Genomic DNA, 20375 nt, shown 5'->3' on the forward strand with positions numbered 1-20375 from the left:
TAGAATCTTGACCAAACAATTGGATCATATTACTCCAGTGCTAGCCTCTCAACACTGGCTTCCTGTTAAGGCTAGGGCTGATTTCAAGGTTTTACTGCTAACCTACAAAGCATTAAATGGGCTTGCTCCTACCTATCTCTCCGATTTGGTCCTGCCGTACATAACTTCATGTACGCTACGGTCACAAGACGCAGGCCTCCTTATTGTGCCTAGAATTTCTAAGCAAACATCTGGAGGCAGGGCTTTCTCCTATAGAGCTCAATTTTTATGGAATGGTCGGCCTATCCATGTGAGAGACGCAGACTCGGTCTCGACCTTTAAGTCTTTACTGAAGACTCATCTCTTCAGTAGGTCCTATGATTGAGTGTAGTCTGGCCCAGGGGTGCGAAGGTGAACGGCAAGGCACTGGAGCGACAAACCGCCCTTGCTGTCTCTGCCTGGCCGGCTCCCGTCTCTCCACTGGGATTCTCTGCCTCTGACCCTATTACGGGTCTGAGTCCCTGGCTTACTGGTGCTCTTCCATGCCATCCCTAGGAGGGGTGCATCACTTAAGTGGGTTGAGTCACTGATGTGATCTTCCTGTCCGGTTTGTCGCCCCCTCGGGCTCGTGCAGTGGAGGAGGTCTTCGTGGGCTATACTCAGCCTTGTAGGTTGGTGGTCTGTTGATATCCCTCTGGTGGTGTGGGGGCTGTGCTTTGGCAAAGTGGGTGGGGTTATGTCCTGCCTGGTTGGCCCTGTCCGGGGGTATCGTCAGACGAGGCCACAGTGTCTCCCGACCCCCCCGTCTCAGCCTATAGTATCTATGCTGCAATAGTCTATGTGCCGGGAGGCTAGGGTCAGTCTGTTATATCTGGTGTTATTCTCCTGTCTTATCCAGTGTGCTCCCTCTAATTAAGTATGCTCCCTCTAATTCTCTCTCTCTCCCTCCCCTCCCGGAGGACCTGAGCCCTAGGACCATGCCTCAGGACTACCTGGCCTGATGACTCCTGGCTGTCCCCAGTCCACCTGGTCGTGCTGCTGCTCCAGTTTCCACTCTTCTGCCTGCGGCTATGGAACCCTGACCTGTTCACCGGACGTGCTACCTTGTCCCAGACCTGCTGTTTTCAACTCTCTCTCTCTTCCACACCTGCTATTTCAACCTCTAAATGCCCGGCTATGAAAAGCCAAGTGACATTTACGCCTGATGTACTGACCTGTTGCAACCTCTACAACCACTGTGATTATTATTTGACCCTGCTGGTCATCTATGAACGTTTGAACATCTTGGAGAAAAATCTGGCCTTAATGGCCATGTACTGTTATAATCTCCATCCGGCACAACCAGAAGAGGACTGGCCACCCCTCAGAGCCTGGTTCCTCTCTAGGTTTCTTCCTAGGTTTCTGCCTTTCTAGGGAGATTTTCCTAGCCACCGTGCTTCTACATCTGCATTGCTTGCTGTTTGTGGTTTTAGGCTGGGTTTCTGTATAGCACTTTGTGACATCTGCTGATGTAAAAAGGGCTTTATAAATACATTTAATTGATTGATTGATTGATCCTGTGCTTCAGACATTTTTAAAATAGGTTGTTTTGGTGAATCGTTTTTATAGAAAATGTTTTACCACGCTGACGGATATGCCTCTCCTCTGTTTCAACAACAAAACAAAAACAATTACAGTCGCTGGGGCGAAGAGTGGCAGTTTCCCCAAAAGGTCACTAGTCTACTGAACAACAATATAAACGCAACATGCAACAATTTCAACGATTTTACTGAGTTACAGTTCTTATAAGGAAATCAGTCAATTGAAATAAATTCATTAGGCCCTAATCTATGGATTTCACATGACTGGGCAGGGGCGCAGCCATGGGTGGGCCTGGGAGGGCATAGGCCCACCCACTGTGGAGCCAGGCCCATCAGAATTAGTTTTTCCCCACAAAAGGGTTTTATTACAGAGAGAAATACTCCTCAGTTTCATCAGCTGTCCGGGTGGCTGGTCTCAGACGATCCCGCAGGTGAAGAAGCCGGATGTGGAGGTCCTGGGCTGGCGTGGACTAAAACAGGTAGGGACTAAGTAATGCTCATTTTTGTTTTCCGTTGCGAAACGTTTTTTTGAAACGTTTTCCATTTTATGCCCTAATGAACAGGACCCAAGAGTAGTTGAAGCTCAGATGTGTTCACAGCTTGATGTTGCCTGACACTATGGAGCTGTAGACCTGGCCAGACATTGGTGTGTAGCTCTGCTTTTTCTCCTGGAGGATGTACAGAGGGTCTGGGATGCAGGCCGGGTCGAAACCTTCCTCCACCAACCTCACCTTCATCTGCTTGAAGGTCCCCGTCACCTCCACCGCATTCTGGATATGAGAGAGAAAGAAAGAAAGAGAAAGAGAGACAAACACACACAGGCTTTTAGCTCAGTGGACTATTCATCTCCAGTGATGTTTCTGCCATTGAAATCCTTGGGCTGGGAAAAACATTTCAGTGTAGACGACTAAAATATATATTTGTAAATAATATAATCTTTGAGAACTAACAATCACCTAAATAAAAGCTAGACAGTGGGGGAGGATAGAAAATTACAAAAACTATGAATTTAGCAGTATAGATTTAGTTTTTATGTTTGAGCAAAAGAACACAGCATTAAACATGGTAAAATGCCTAGAATTGCAGGAAATTAGCTTTAAAACTGCAAAAACCTGTCTCAGCTTTATGGAGAAAAGTGTACAATTGCAGGAAATTGGCTTAAAAATGCAAACATTTCTCTACGTCGCCAAGATGGGTGCCTCTAAAAAAAATGTTATCCAGAAAAGCCCCTGATCTCATAAGCAAAAAAGAGTCCACACCAATGTTCCCTCCAAATAAATTTCAGGTCTGCTGAGTTCAAACTTGAACATTGTGAAAATTCTGTGCAACTTCCAGCGAGCGTTTACTGTGAACACTGAGGCTGTACCCGCTTTAAGTAGGCTACTGTGGCTATTTGATCATAATGTAGGCCTACCAGAGTGGCCTACCATCAAAAACAATGGAGAAAAATGCATCCCATAACATTTTAACATGGAAATAACTGTTCTATCAGTCAGCCTACAGTAGCAGCTAATGTGTGGTGTTCAATGTAGGCCTACATTCCATGAGACTTTTGGGGAAAAAACAGGCAGGGCTTGACATTAACCTGTTTATCTACTTGTCCTTCAGACAAGGAGGTGACTGAAAATATTGTTGTGTTTGATGCAAGAAACCACTTTACAAAATAAAATGCATTATTATTATTCCCATTATCCCCCCCCCCGTTTGCCAATCAACTAGGAGATCGACCAGTTGGTGACCACTGCTCTAGAAAGTGTAGTTCAATCTCGTGCTTCTCTCTGTGGGATGATATTACTGCATGGTAGTCTCTGGGCTACTGCATGGTAGTCTCTGGGCTACTGCATGGTAGTCTCTGGGCTACTGCATGGTAGTCTCTGCGCTACTGCATGGTAGTCTCTGGGCTACTGCATGGTAGTCTCTGCGCTACTGCATGGTAGTCTCTGGGCTACTGCATGGTAGTCTCTGGGCTACTGCATGGTAGTCTCTGGGCTACTGCATGGTAGTCTCTGGGCTACTGCATGGTAGTCTCTGGGCTACTGCATGGTAGTCTCTGGGCTACTGCATGGTAGTCTCTGGGCTACTGCATGGTAGTCTCTGCGCTACTGCATGGTAGTCTCTGGGCTACTGCATGGTAGTCTCTGCGCTACTGCATGGTAGTCTCTGGGCTACTGCATGGTAGTCTCTGGGCTACTGCATGGTAGTCTCTGGGCTACTGCATGGTAGTCTCTGGGCTACTGCATGGTAGTCTCTGGGCTACTGCATGGTAGTCTCTGGGCTACTGCATGGTAGTCTCTGGGCTACTGCACGGTAGTCTCTGGGCTACTGCACGGTAGTCTCTGGGCTACTGCACGGTAGTCTCTGGGCTACTGCACGGTAGTCTCTGGGCTACTGCACGGTAGTCTCTGGGCTACTGCACGGTAGTCTCTGGGCTACTGCGCGGTAGTCTCTGGGCTACTGCGCGGTAGTCTCTGGGCTACTGCGCGGTAGTCTCTGGGCTACTGCGCGGTAGTCTCTGGGCTACTGCGCGGTAGTCTCTGGGCTACTGCACGGTAGTCTCTGGGCTACTGCACGGTAGTCTCTGGACTACTGCACGGTAGTCTCTGGGCTACTGCACGGTAGTCTCTGGGCTACTGCACGGTAGTCTCTGGGCTACTGCACGGTAGTCTCTGGGCTACTGCACGGTAGTCTCTGGGCTACTGCACGGTAGTCTCTGGGCTACTGCATGGTAGTCTCTGGGCTACTGCATGGTAGTCTCTGGGCTACTGCATGGTAGTCTCTGGGCTACTGCATGGTAGTCTCTGGGCTACTGCATGGTAGTCTCTGGGCTACTGCATGGTAGTCTCTGGGCTACTGCATGGTAGTCTCTGGGCTACTGCATGGTAGTCTCTGGGCTACTGCATGGTAGTCTCTGGGCTACTGCATGGTAGTCTCTGGGCTACTGCATGGTAGTCTCTGGGCTACTGCATGGTAGTCTCTGGGCTACTGCATGGTAGTCTCTGGGCTACTGCACGGTAGTCTCTGGGCTACTGCACGGTAGTCTCTGGGCTACTGCATGGTAGTCTCTGGGCTACTGCATGGTAGTCTCTGGGCTACTGCATGGTAGTCTCTGGGCTACTGCACGGTAGTCTCTGGGCTACTGCACGGTAGTCTCTGGGCTACTGCATGGTAGTCTCTGGGCTACTGCATGGTAGTCTCTGGGCTACTGCATGGTAGTCTCTGGGCTACTGCACGGTAGTCTCTGGGCTACTGCACGGTAGTCTCTGGGCTACTGCATGGTAGTCTCTGGGCTACTGCGTGGTAGTCTCTGGGCTACTGCACGGTAGTCTCTGGGCTACTGCGCGCCTGCCCGCAGCTTAGAGGGAACATTGGTCCACACACACTCTGATATATGCTCCATTTTTCAACCCGTAGGTCGAGACAAAAGCAAAAATGTTGATTCTACTTTCTAATAAATAATAATATGAATAGTCTACAATTAATAATGTAATGTAAGAAGAAAGACTTTTCAATAGTTACCTGAATGCGTATGAAGCGTGGCCGTGCATATGGCGGTAAGTAGCTGGCTACATGGCTGAACGTTTTGTTGCCATCAAACTGTTCTCCCTCCTTCACCGTGACGGCAGCCATTCCGATCCTCCCCTCGTGGCCTTGGAGGCAGAACACAACAATCACTCATTCCAACAACTAAACAATCAGAACACAACAATCACTCATTCCAACAACTAAACAATCAGAACGCAACAATCACTCATTCCTACAACTAAACAATCAGAACACAACAATCACTCATTCCTACAACTGTACAATCAGAACGCAACAATCACTCATTCCTACAACTAAACAATCAGAACACAACAATCACTCATTCCTACAACTAAACAATCAGAACACAACAATCACTCATTCCTACAACTGTACAATCAGAACACAACAATCACTCATTCCTACAACTGTACAATCAGAACGCAACAATCACTCATTCCTACAACTAAACAATCAGAACACAACAATCACTCATTCCTACAACTGAACAATCAGAACACAACAATCACTCATTCCAACAACTAAACAATCAGAACGCATCATACTGTGACACTTTCTGTATTTTAAAGTTATTTTAAACTTGACTGCTGACATGCAAAACATTTTGGGACTGTATCAACAGTGGACTAATGAAACAAACACCAGAAGATAATTCCACTCAAACTTTCAACAAGAAGTTAAGTTTCAAATGATCATCGTCTGGTGAGTGGAACAGTGATTCTTATATCAGCTCGTTTGCTGTTTTTAGCTATCGCGTTGAAAATAACGTCTGTGAAACATTGTTGCAGTTTTTAAACTTTAGAGCACCAGTTAAACTTTAGAGCACCGGTTACTTTGTGTGCTGAATGTGAAAAAGATGTTTGCAATGGGAAGTGATTGTTGTACATTTCGATTGGGAAATGCTTAGCCTAATGGTTGTGTTTTTGTATTATTATGACTGGGACCTACTGGCTTTTTGCAGTGTATTTGGATAGTATTCTGACCCCTTGACTTTTTCCACATGTTGTTAAGATACAGCCTTATTCTAAAACGGATTCAATACTTTCCCCCCACCCCTCATCAATCTACACACAATACCCCATAATGACAAGGATCTCTCTGTACTTTACTCCGTTCATCTTTCCCTCTATCCTGACTAGTCTCCCAGTCCCAGCCGCTGAAAAACATCCCCACAGCATGATGCTGCCACCACCATGCTTCACCGTAGGGATGCTGCCAGGTTTCCTCCAGACGTGACACTTGGCATTCAGGCCAAAGAGTTCAATCTTGGTTTCATCAGACCAGAGAATTTTGTTTCTCATGGTCTGAGAGTCCTTTAGGTGCCTTTTGGCAAACTCCAAGCGAGCTGTCATGTGCCTTTTACTGAGGAGTGGCTTCCGTCTGGTTACTCTTCCATAAAGGCCTGATTGGTGGAGTGCTGCAGAGACGGTTGTCCTTCTGGCAGGTTCTCCCATCTCGCCTGAATAACTCTGGAGCTCTGTCAGAGTGACCATCGGGTTCTTGGTCACCTCCCTGACCAAGGCCCTTCTCCTCCAATTGCTCAGTTTGGCTGGGCAGCCAGCTCTAGGAAGAGTCTTGGTGGTTTCAAACTTCTTCCATTTAAGAATGATGGAGGCTACTGTGTTCTTGGGAACCTTCAATGCTGCAGAAATGTTTTGTTTCCCTTCCCCAGATCTGTGCCTCGACACAATCCTGTCTCGGAGCTCTACAGACAATTCCTTCGAACTGATGGCTTGGTTTTTGCTCTGACATGCACTGTCAACTGTGGGACCTTATATGGACAGGTTCGTGCCTTTCCAAATCATGTCCAATCAATTGAATTTACCACAGGTGGACTCTAATCAAGTTGTAGAAACATCTCAAGGATGATCAATGGAAACAGGATGCACCTGAGCTTTCTACTAAGCTATATGGAATTGTTTTAAGAAGGTCATACCAAGGATCATTTAGTTATTTGATTTTGAATTTTAAGACCCCTTGAAGTATAAAAAAAATTGAATTTGTCCTTACTGCTATTAGCCCATACAAACACATTGACTAACAGATTCACTACATGGAACAACAGATAGTCCCTAAAAAACAACAAAAGGAAGTTTGTTCTGAAGTGTCTGTCCTATATCTGAGAGATATAAGAAAGATCACGAAACATTTGTTTTATTTTTTATTACATGTATTTAACCCCTTATTTTTGGCAGTAAACAGTCTCCATTGATACCTTCCTTCATCTTTTCAACTGATACCGGGGGGACCTGTGGGGGTCATAGAGCAAAACAGAGAACACCATCGTATTTGTGAGAGTCTCATCTTTCGTAATAGTTTTGTCGGCCAAACCGTTCGGACGCTACAGACGATTTTGTGAGAAGGCCGATCTTCGGGACGTCTCATGGTCTGGCAAACACCGCTCTAGCTCCGTCACCTTTCACCCCAGATGCGGAAGTGTGACATCGGCGGATGTGGTGGATTGAGACGCATCCAATGCAAGATATCTCTAGCTTAAACTAACAGATTTTGGGGGGATTTTTTGTTTTGTTTTACACCATGTTGAGTGTGACTGCTCTCTTTCTATAAACCCTATGTGTGTTCTCTCCTACGTGGCGCACTGCATATTACAGTCACTGTTCCTTCAGCATCACCAGCCTGTCAAACACACATCCTCTGATGTGTCACTGTTGTTGTCGTGGTGATAGTGTGATAGTGATGGCGTCAGGCTACCACAGGCTGTGTAAGCAGCGTGGTTGTGGTTGTTGGTAGCATTATCCATGAGGGCGCTGCCTCTGTGTGAGTGGCAGCCCCAAGCATGGCTCGGCCTCAGGCCTGTTTCATTTAGTTGGGTGCATTAAGTGATGCTATGTTTCTGTTATTTTTCAAGATTTTTTAGTTTGGTACAACGTGTTGGAAGGCTTAGGTCCAATTGCCACTGTTTGCGTTCGAGTTAAGGTTACCTGGTACTTGGATCAAGATTAGGGTTACCTGGTCCCTCGATCAAGGTTAGGGTTAGGGTTCCCTGGTACTTGCATTAAGGTAAGGGTTAGATTTACCTGGTACTTGGATTAAGGTAAGGGTTATATTTACCTGGTACTTGCATTAAGGTAAGGGTTAGATTTACCTGGTACTTGGATTAAGGTAAAGGTTAGATTTACCTGGTACTTGGATTAAGGTATGGGTTAGATTTACCTGGTACTTGGATTAAGGTAAGGGTTAGATTTACCTGGTACTTGCATTAAGGTAAGGGTTAGATTTACCTGGTACTTGGATTAAGGTAAGGGTTAGATTTACCTGGTACTTGGATTAAGGTAAAGGTTAGATTTACCTGGTACTTGGATTAAGGTAAGGGTTAGATTTACCTGGTACTTGGATTAAGGTAAGGGTTAGATTTACCTGGTACTTGGATTAATAATAATAATATGCCATTTAGCAGACGCTTTTATCCAAAGCGACTTACAGTCATGCGTGCATACATTTTTGTGTATGGGTGGTCCCGGGGATCGAACCCACTACCTTGGCGTTACAAGCGCCGTGCTCTACCAGCTGAGCTACAGAGGTAATGGTTAGATTTACCTGGTACTTGCATTAAGGTAAGGGTTAGATTTACCTGGTCCTTGGATTAAGGTAAGGGTTAGATTTACCTGGTACTTGGATTAAGGTAAGGGTTAGATTTACCTGGTACTTGGATTAAGGTATGGGTTAGATTTACCTGGTACTTGGATTAAGGTATGGGTTAGATTTACCTGGTACTTGGATTAAGGTAAGGGTTAGATTTACCTGGTACTTGGATTAAGGTAAGGGTTAGATTTACCTGGTACTTGGATTAAGGTATGGGTTAGATTTACCTGGTACTTGGATTAAGGTAAGGGTTAGATTTACCTGGTACTTGGATTAAGGTTAGGGTTAGATTTACCTGGTACTTGGATTAAGGTAAGGGTTAGATTTACCTGGTACTTGGATTAAGGTAAGGGTTAGATTTACCTGGTACTTGGATTAAGGTAAGGGTTAGATTTACCTGGTACTTGGATTAAGGTTAGGGTTAGATTTACCTGGTACTTGGATTAAGGTAAGGGTTAGATTTACCTGGTACTTGGATTAAGGTAAGGGTTAGATTTACCTGGTACTTGGATTAAGGTTAGGGTTAGATTTACCTGGTACTTGGACGCCGTAGACATTCGCCTCTTGGACAAAGTCTATCAGGGTGAGGATGTCAGCTACTTCAGTTGTGGCCACGTTCTCTCCCTTCCACCTGTAGGGGTCAATACAACTCCAGTCAATATAATATAATATGTTCTCTCCCTTCCACCTGTAGGGGTCAATACAACTCCAGTCAATATCATATAATATGTTCTCTCCCTTCCACCTGTAGGGGTCAATACAACTCCAGTCAATATCATATAATATGTTCTCTCCCTTCCACCTGTAGGGGTCAATACAACTCCAGTCAATATCATAGAATATAATAGAATATGGTTCCATATATTTGGAAAGTCATACTGTAGGTCAGGATATGTACCTGAATGTATCTCCGACTCGATCCTGAAAGTAAATAAAGTTGTCCTGGTCTATCTTCAGCAGGTCTCCACTGTTAAAGTACAGATCTCCTTTCTGAAACACGTCTCTCAGTCTCTTCTTCTCTGTCTGCTGGCTGTTCTTAGCGTATCCAACAAAAGGAGCGATGTCTGTGATCTTCGACACCAACAGTCCTGTCTCACCTTCAGGAAGACACACACACCATAATGTAGACCTATACCCAACAGTCCTGTCTCACCTTCTTGAAGACACACACACCATAATGTAGACCTACTCCAACAGTCCTGTCTCACCTTCAGGAAGACACACACACCATAATGTAGACCTACTCCAACAGTCCTGTCTCACCTTCAGGAAGACACACACACCATAATGTAGACCTACTCCAACAGTCCTGTCTCACCTTCAGGAAGACACACACACCATAATGTAGACCTCCACAGTCTCTGCCTTAGGGAAAGGGCCATACACACACACATGAATAGCATAATATACATTGAGATCTGTGTGATTTTCAGGTCATTATTGTAAACCAGAATGTGTCCACAATAACCTCCCTGGTTGAATAAAAGCAATTAATAAATGAATAAACAGTACAGAACGAGCCTCCAACTCCAGCCCTGGAGAGCCACAGTACAGTGGGTGCAGGCTTTTGTTCCTGCCCAACACTAACACACCTATGAAAGAGTATCTCACCTTTAGGAGCTTCTACACACAGTCCGGTAGAGTCTCTGATTGGTTCATCTCTCTCTGTGTCGTATTTAATCAGAGCATAAGGAAACAGCTTCTATAAGAGGGACAGGAGAGACACCATGATCAGAACATAGTGAAACAGCTTCTATAAGAGGGAGAGACACCATGATCAGAACATAGTGAAACAGCTTCTATAAGAGGGAGAGACACCATGATCAGAACATAGTGAAACAGCTTCTATAAGAGGGAGAGACACCATGATCAGAACATAGTGAAACAGCTTCTATAAGAGGGAGAGACACCATGATCAGAACATAGTGAAACAGCTTCTATAAGAGGGAGAGACACCATGATCAGAACATAGTGAAACAGCTTCTATAAGAGGGAGAGACACCATGATCAGAACATAGTGAAACAGCTTCTATAAGAGGGAGAGACACCATGATCAGAACATAGTGAAACAGCTTCTATAAGAGGGAGAGACACCATGATCAGAACATAGTGAAACAGCTTCTATAAGAGGGAGAGACACCATGATCAGAACATAGTGAAACAGCTTCTATAAGAGGGAGAGACATCATGATCAGAACATAGTGAAACAGCTTCTATAAGAGGGACAGGAGAGACACCATGATCAGAACATAGTGAAACAGCTTATATAAGAGGGAGAGACACCATGATCAGAACATAGTGAAACAGCTTCTATAAGAGGGAGAGACACCATGATCAGAACATAGTGAAACAGCTTCTATAAGAGGGACAGGAGAGACACCATGATCAGAACATAGTGAAACAGCTTCTATAAGAGGGAGAGACACCATGATCAGAACATAGTGAAACAGCTTCTATAAGAGGGAGAGACACCATGATCAGAACATAGTGAAACAGCTTCTATAAGAGGGAGAGACACCATGATCAGAACATAGTGAAACAGCTTCTATAAGAGGGAGAGACATCATGATCAGAACATAGTGAAACAGCTTCTATAAGAGGGAGAGACATCATGATCAGAACATAGTGAAACAGCTTCTATAAGAGGGAGAGACACCATGATCAGAACATAGTGAAACAGCTTCTATAAGAGGGAGAGACACCATGATCAGAACATAGTGAAACAGCTTCTATAAGAGGGAGAGACACCATGATCAGAACATAGTGAAACAGCTTCTATAAGAGGGAGAGACACCATGATCAGAACATAGTGAAACAGCTTCTATAAGAGGGAGAGACACCATGATCAGAACATAGTGAAACAGCTTCTATAAGAGGGAGAGACACCATGATCAGAACATAGTGAAACAGCTTCTATAAGAGGGAGAGACACCATGATCAGAACATAGTGAAACAGCTTCTATAAGAGGGAGAGACACCATGATCAGAACATAGTGAAACAGCTTCTATAAGAGGGAGAGACACCATGATCAGAACATAGTGAAACAGCTTCTATAAGAGGGACAGGAGAGACATCATGATCAGAACATAGTGAAACAGCTTCTATAAGAGGGACAGGAGAGACACCATGATCAGAACATAGTGAAACAGCTTCTATAAGAGGGAGAGACACCATGATCAGAACATAGTGAAACAGCTTCTATAAGAGGGAGAGACATCATGATCAGAACATAGTGAAACAGCTTCTATAAGAGGGAGAGACACCATGATCAGAACATAGTGAAACAGCTTCTATAAGAGGGAGAGACATCATGATCAGAACATAGTGAAACAGCTTCTATAAGAGGGAGAGACACCATGATCAGAACATAGTGAAACAGCTTCTATAAGAGGGAGAGACATCATGATCAGAACATAGTGAAACAGCTTCTATAAGAGGGAGAGACACCATGATCAGAACATAGTGAAACAGCTTCTATAAGAGGGAGAGACACCACGATCAGAACATAGTGAAACAGCTTCTATAAGAGGGACAGGAGAGACACCATGATCAGAACATAGTGAAACAGCTTCTATAAGAGGGAGAGACACCATGATCAGAACATAGTGAAACAGCTTCTATAAGAGGGAGAGACACCATGATCAGAACATAGTGAAACAGCTTCTATAAGAGGGACAGGAGAGACATCATGATCAGAACATAGTGAAACAGCTTCTATAAGAGGGAGAGACATCATGATCAGAACATAGTGAAACAGCTTCTATAAGAGGGAGAGACACCATGATCAGAACATAGTGAAACAGCTTCTATAAGAGGGACAGGAGAGACACCATGATCAGAACATAGTGAAACAGCTTCTATAAGAGGGAGAGACATCATGATCAGAACATAGTGAAACAGCTTCTATAAGAGGGAGAGACACCATGATCAGAACATAGTGAAACAGCTTCTATAAGAGGGAGAGACACCATGATCAGAACATAGTGAAACAGCTTCTATAAGAGGGACAGGAGAGACACCATGATCAGAACATAGTGAAACAGCTTCTATAAGAGGGAGAGACACCATGATCAGAACATAGTGAAACAGCTTCTATAAGAGGGAGAGACATCATGATCAGAACATAGTGAAACAGCTTCTATAAGAGGGAGAGACACCATGATCAGAACATAGTGAAACAGCTTCTATAAGAGGGAGAGACACCATGATCAGAACATAGTGAAACAGCTTCTATAAGAGGGAGAGACATCATGATCAGAACATAGTGAAACAGCTTCTATAAGAGGGAGAGACACCATGATCAGAACATAGTGAAACAGCTTCTATAAGAGGGAGAGACACCATGATCAGAACATAGTGAAACAGCTTCTATAAGAGGGAGAGACATCATGATCAGAACATAGTGAAACAGCTTCTATAAGAGGGAGAGACATCATGATCAGAACATAGTGAAACAGCTTCTATAAGAGGGAGAGACACCATGATCAGAACATAGTGAAACAGCTTCTATAAGAGGGAGAGACACCATGATCAGGACATAGTGAAACAGCTTCTATAAGAGGGAGAGACACCATGATCAGAACATAGTGAAACAGCTTCTATAAGAGGGAGAGACACCATGATCAGAACATAGTGAAACAGCTTCTATAGGAGGGAGAGACACCATGATCAGAACATAGTGAAACAGCTTCTATAAGAGGGACAGGAGAGACACCATGATCAGAACATAGTGAAACAGCTTCTATAAGAGGGAGAGACACCATGATCAGAACATAGTGAAACAGCTTCTATAAGAGGGAGAGACACCATGATCAGAACATAGTGAAACAGCTTCTATAAGAGGGAGAGACACCATGATCAGAACATAGTGAAACAGCTTCTATAAGAGGGACAGGAGAGACACCATGATCAGAACATAGTGAAACAGCTTCTATAAGAGGGAGAGACACCATGATCAGAACATAGTGAAACAGCTTCTATAAGAGGGAGAGACATCATGATCAGAACATAGTGAAACAGCTTCTATAAGAGGGAGAGACACCATGATCAGAACATAGTGAAACAGCTTCTATAAGAGGGAGAGACATCATGATCAGAACATAGTGAAACAGCTTCTATAAGAGGGAGAGACACCATGATCAGAACATAGTGAAACAGCTTCTATAAGAGGGAGAGACACCATGATCAGAACATAGTGAAACAGCTTCTATAAGAGGGAGAGACACCATGATCAGAACATAGTGAAACAGCTTCTATAAGAGGGAGAGACACCATGATCAGAACATAGTGAAACAGCTTCTATAAGAGGGAGAGACACCATGATCAGAACATAGTGAAACAGCTTCTATAAGAGGGAGAGACATCATGATCAGAACATAGTGAAACAGCTTCTATAAGAGGGAGAGACACCATGATCAGAACATAGTGAAACAGCTTCTATAAGAGGGAGAGACACCATGATCAGAACATAGTGAAACAGCTTCTATAAGAGGGAGAGACATCATGATCAGAACATAGTGAAACAGCTTCTATAAGAGGGAGAGACACCATGATCAGAACATAGTGAAACAGCTTCTATAAGAGGGAGAGACACCATGATCAGAACATAGTGAAACAGCTTCTATAAGAGGGACAGGAGAGACACCATGATCAGAACATAGTGAAACAGCTTCTATAGGAGGGAGAGACACCATGATCAGAACATAGTGAAACAGCTTCTATAAGAGGGACAGGAGAGACACCATGATCAGAACATAGTGAAACAGCTTCTATAAGAGGGAGAGACATCATGATCAGAACATAGTGAAACAGCTTCTATAAGAGGGAGAGACACCATGATCAGAACATAGTGAAACAGCTTCTATAAGAGGGAGAGGAGAGACACCATGATCAGAACATAGTGAAACAGCTTCTATAAGAGGGACAGGAGAGACACCATGATCAGAACATAGTGAAACAGCTTCTATAAGAGGGAGAGACACCATGATCAGAACATAGTGAAACAGCTTCTATAAGAGGGAGAGACACCATGATCAGAACATAGTGAAACAGCTTCTATAAGAGGGAGAGACACCATGATCAGAACATAGTGAAACAGCTTCTATAAGAGGGAGAGACACCATGATCAGAACATAGTGAAACAGCTTCTATAAGAGGGAGAGACACCATGATCAGAACATAGTGAAACAGCTTCTATAAGAGGGAGAGACACCATGATCAGAACATAGTGAAACAGCTTCTATAAGAGGGAGAGACACCATGATCAGAACATAGTGAAACAGCTTCTATAAGAGGGACAGGAGAGACACCATGATCAGAACATAGTGAAACAGCTTCTATAGGAGGGAGAGACACCATGATCAGAACATAGTGAAACAGCTTCTATAAGAGGGACAGGAGAGACACCATGATCAGAACATAGTGAAACAGCTTCTATAAGAGGGAGAGACATCATGATCAGAACATAGTGAAACAGCTTCTATAAGAGGGAGAGACACCATGATCAGAACATAGTGAAACAGCTTCTATAAGAGGGAGAGACACCATGATCAGAACATAGTGAAACAGCTTCTATAAGAGGGAGAGACACCATGATCAGAACATAGTGAAACAGCTTCTATAAGAGGGAGAGACATCATGATCAGAACATAGTGAAACAGCTTCTATAAGAGGGAGAGACACCATGATCAGAACATAGTGAAACAGCTTCTATAAGAGGGAGAGACACCATGATCAGAACATAGTGAAACAGCTTCTATAAGAGGGAGAGACACCATGATCAGAACATAGTGAAACAGCTTCTATAAGAGGGAGAGACACCATGATCAGAACATAGTGAAACAGCTTCTATAAGAGGGAGAGACACCATGATCAGAACATAGTGAAACAGCTTCTATAAGAGGGAGAGACACCATGATCAGAACATAGTGAAACAGCTTCTATAAGAGGGAGAGACATCATGATCAGAACATAGTGAAACAGCTTCTATAAGAGGGAGAGACACCATGATCAGAACATAGTGAAACAGCTTCTATAAGAGGGACAGGAGAGACACCATGATCAGAACATAGTGAAACAGCTTCTATAAGAGGGAGAGACACCATGATCAGAACATAGTGAAACAGCTTCTATAAGAGGGAGAGACACCATGATCAGAACATAGTGAAACAGCTTCTATAAGAGGGAGAGACACCATGATCAGAACATAGTGAAACAGCTTCTATAAGAGGGAGAGACACCATGATCAGAACATAGTGAAACAGCTTCTATAAGAGGGAGAGACACCATGATCAGAACATAGTGAAACAGCTTCTATAGGAGGGAGAGACACCATGATCAGAACATAGTGAAACAGCTTCTATAAGAGGGAGAGACACCATGATCAGAACATAGTGAAACAGCTTCTATAAGAGGGAGAGACACCATGATCAGAACATAGTGAAACAGCTTCTATAAGAGGGAGAGACACCATGATCAGAACATAGTGAAACAGCTTCTATAAGAGGGAGAGACACCATGATCAGAACATAGTGAAACAGCTTCTATAAGAGGGAGAGACACCATGATCAGAACATAGTGAAACAGCTTCTATAAGAGGGACAGGAGAGACACCATGATCAGAACATAGTGAAACAGCTTCTATAAGAGGGAGAGACATCATGATCAGAACATAGTGAAACAGCTTCTATAAGAGGGAGAGACACCATGATCAGAACATAGTGAAACAGCTTCTATAAGAGGGAGAGACATCATGATCAGAACATAGTGAAACAGCTTCTATAAGAGGGAGAGACACCATGATCAGAACATAGTGAAACAGCTTCTATAAGAGGGAGAGACACCATGATCAGAACATAGTGAAACAGCTTCTATAAGAGGGAGAGACACCATGATCAGAACATAGTGAAACAGCTTCTATAAGAGGGACAGGAGAGACACCATGATCAGAACATAGTGAAACAGCTTCTATAAGAGGGAGAGACACCATGATCAGAACATAGTGAAACAGCTTCTATAAGAGGGAGAGACACCATGATCAGAACATAGTGAAACAGCTTCTATAAGAGGGAGAGACACCATGATCAGAACATAGTGAAACAGCTTCTATAAGAGGGAGAGACACCATGATCAGAACATAGTGAAACAGCTTCTATAAGAGGGAGAGACACCATGATCAGAACATAATGAAACAGCTTCTATAAGAGGGAGAGACACCATGATCAGAACATAGTGAAACAGCTTCTATAAGAGGGAGAGACACCATGATCAGAACATAGTGAAACAGCTTCTATAAGAGGGAGAGGAGAGGCATCACTGTGATAAAGGCACGGTATTTCAGTTGATTTTCGGACCTGGTAAAATGTCCAATGTACATTTTCTACAACGTAAAACCTTTACCAATTTAATACAAATAAAAGTATCTAGCTATCCTAAGATAAACGCACTAACTATAAGTGAGTCTGGATAAGAGAGTTTTCTAAATGACTAAAATGTAATGTAAATGTAGAGGGAGGCATGATATCTCAGTAGAGTTGGGGTCAATTCCATTTCAATTCAGTAACTGATATTAAATGGAATTGTCCCCAACCCTGGTTCTTAGAAGTCAGATCTTCAGGCCCCTTATTCATAAAGTGTCTCAGAGTAAAGAGTGCTGATCTAGGATCAATTTGACCTTTTAGATCATAATGAATAAGATTTAATGAACAGGGGGGACCTGATCCGAGATCAGCACTCCTACTCTGAGAGGCATTATAAATCCTGGCCCAGGAGTCAGGGCTGTTCAGGAGTCAGTCCTTACCCGGTGTAGGTAGTTGACTCGTCCGATAGCTCCTATCTTCCCGGTGTAGTTGACGAATCCCACGTTGCCCTCAGTTGAAGCATAAAACTCCCTCACGTCCATGTTCCCAAAGCGGTTGAGGAACTCCTTCCATATCTCTGCTCTCACACCGTTACCAATGGCCAGCCTGACTTTGTGCTCTCTGTCGTTGTCTCTCTGGAACGTTGGGAGAAAACAGAAACATTCATCTTTTCAATGTTTATTTTTATGTCAATCATTGTTATTGTGAAGACAAAGACACATTTACTCATTGGGTGAACAATAATGTTTTTCTAATTGTAGTTGTCATTTGAACAGCCATATAGTGTATTACCAATAGAGACAGGAGTCTGTACAGACCTGGAAAATATCCTGTTGGTTTGAGTTCCAGGCAGTAAAACAGACATTTTAAAAACAACTCAAATGGAAATCATGTAACCTCAGTACGACCTTGCCGTCAAAAATTGTTTTCAGAATGAAAATCAAAACCTTAAAGTACCAATATCTTTGCCTGGCTTCCCAAACTCCTTGCACTGGCCAAACGCTAGGCCACGCCCACGGACGTTCGTTTCTTCTCTGCGATGAGTCTGGATCTGAGTACCTCCCTGTCAATTTCTAGAACGCAAACACATTCTAAACTTTCTGATTGGTCCCAGAAACCAATGGGTTGGGCCAGAGACAGAACACACGTGAATAAAGCGACGTTTTTGAAAATTCGTAATTGGCATTGATACTCTGATTGGTTAGAGATGATCCAATCGCTGATGACTTTGTTTTGTACAACACCCCTCATTTTGATGTCACCACAAACTACTTCAGCGATGGCAGTCTCAGACTGAAGTATGTAGCGAACACAGAGCAGCGGAACAATTCAGTTTAAGTCGTCAGGCAACCAATATCTTTCCTTTTCAATATCTTTCCTTTTTCAATATCTTTCAATATCTTTCCTTTTCTATACATTCTGTAGTATATGTAGGTACAGTACATTCAGTTCCAAAAGTCATTTGGAAACAACTGAAAAGAAAACTAACATCGTAAGCTAACATTCTATTAGGTTCTATTAACATTCTAACCTAACATTCTATAACATTCTAACCTAACATTCTATAACATTCTAACCTAACATTCTATTAGGTTCTATTAACATTGTAACCTAACATTCTATAACATTCTAACCTAACATTCTATTAGGTTCTATTAACATTCTAACCTAACATTCTATAACATTCTAACCTAACGTTCTATAACATTCTAACCTAACATTATTTTGAACTATCCAATGAAAGGTTCGAAAACATGACCCGCAATACATGATTACATTCCCCTTCCCTGACGCAGAGATATGGTTTCCCAGCCTCAGCCCCAGCCTCAGCCTCAGCCCCAGCCGCAGCCTCAGCCGCAGCCTCAGCCCAAGCCTCAGCCCAAGCCTCAGCCCCAGCCCAAGCCTCAGCCTACCACTGACTGTCATTCCACATGGTAGAGTTCCTAAGTAAAGGCCACTAGCTATTCCGAGAGGACCACCAGATCAGAACCACGAGGGGTGGGTCTTAAATGGCACCCTATTCCCTATATACTGTAGTCCACTACTTTTACCCTGGTGAAACTATATAGGGAATAGGGTGCAATTTCAGATGCAACTCTAGACCACTAGGCTGTGGGAGGGTCACATGGTGTGTCTGTACGTGGAGAGGGGTTCAGTTTCAAATGGCGGAACACAGAATGTTTACATTGCTCTCCAGGACACGCCTTTCAGGGCCCTGAAATATGACATAACAAGTAAGGGGACGTGGATGACGTGCAAACCAATATTTCATTTCTGAATTGGTTCAAATTAGTTTAGGGTTGGAGTTAGGGTTAGAGTTAGGGTTAGAGTTAGGGTTAGGGTTAGGGTTAGAGTTAGGGTTAGGGTTAGGGTTAGGGTTAAGGTAATGGTTAGGGTTAGGGTTATGGTTAGGGTTTGGGCTAGTTGAGCGGTCAATGGGATGCTGGTCAGAAAAGTATTTTAAGTCTCCCCCCATACATTTTGGGGAAAGGCTCCTTTTGGGAGATTTGGTGATGAGAAGAAGACAGAACTGCCTGCATGTAGCCTAGTCCAGAAAATACAAGGTGATAGCATCTTCCATAAAATGGCGTCTCTCATAACCGCCTGCATATTTTTACCGTAAAAAAAAAAAGAGGCACATGAGAAACATCTGCTACTATAATATCCAGATTAAAACCTAACCTATCGATGAAATGTTGAACTCGATCATCTGTCTGGATTCAATCCAACTCAATAGAAAATATCACCTTAGAACATTCCAGGTCAGTGATATTGATAACAGTAAGGTGACACAGTGAATCTATTTCCGACGCTACAGCTGTGGCCGGGTTGTAAGACAACCTAGCTGGAGAGTTTTGGAAGTGGCCGAGAGGGTCTCGGTCTGATTGGACAAACAGAAGGAGCAGTTCGCGCCACAAAGTCTGGGAGTAAACCACACCTGGCTTCACTAGTCTGTAACACTATAAGAGCGTCTGCTAAATGAATAAAATGTAAAATGTAGTCTGTGACACTAGTCTGTAACACTAGTCTGTGACACTAGTCTGTAACACTAGTCTGTGACACTAGTCTGTGACACTAGTCTGTAACACTAGTCTGTAACACTAGTCTGTGACACTAGTCTGTGATACTAGTCTGTAACACTAGTCTGTGACACTAGTCTGTAACACTAGTCGGTAACACTAGTCTGTAACACTAGTCTGTAATACTAGTCTGTGACACTAGTCTGTAACACTAGTCTGTAACACTAGTCTGTGACACTAGTCTGTAACACTAGTCTGTAACACTAGTCGGTAACACTAGTCTGTAACACTA

At 43.5% G+C, this 20375-nt stretch overlaps 1 protein-coding gene across 1 annotated transcript in view; it reads right to left on the minus strand.

Annotated features, from left to right (window-relative positions):
- Nucleotides 1-1728: 1728 nt before the first annotated feature.
- The window catches only part of LOC311124495 (long-chain fatty acid transport protein 2-like), a 39182-nt gene continuing 20535 nt past the window's right edge, over nt 1729-20375 (minus strand). The window contains exons 5-10 of the mRNA XM_084198633.1: nt 17504-17698; nt 10317-10407; nt 9604-9802; nt 9239-9336; nt 5076-5206; nt 1729-2329 (exon numbers count right to left, since the gene is read on the minus strand). Of these exons, the coding sequence (XP_084054759.1) occupies nt 2153-2329; nt 5076-5206; nt 9239-9336; nt 9604-9802; nt 10317-10407; nt 17504-17698 (891 nt within the window). The 3' untranslated portion in view covers nt 1729-2152. The remainder of the gene's footprint in view (nt 2330-5075; nt 5207-9238; nt 9337-9603; nt 9803-10316; nt 10408-17503; nt 17699-20375) is intronic.

This window comes from Coregonus lavaretus, assembly GCF_964263955.1.
Source record: "Coregonus lavaretus genome assembly, contig: HAP1_SCAFFOLD_588, whole genome shotgun sequence".
In the NCBI taxonomy this organism is placed as follows: domain Eukaryota; kingdom Metazoa; phylum Chordata; class Actinopteri; order Salmoniformes; family Salmonidae; genus Coregonus; species Coregonus lavaretus.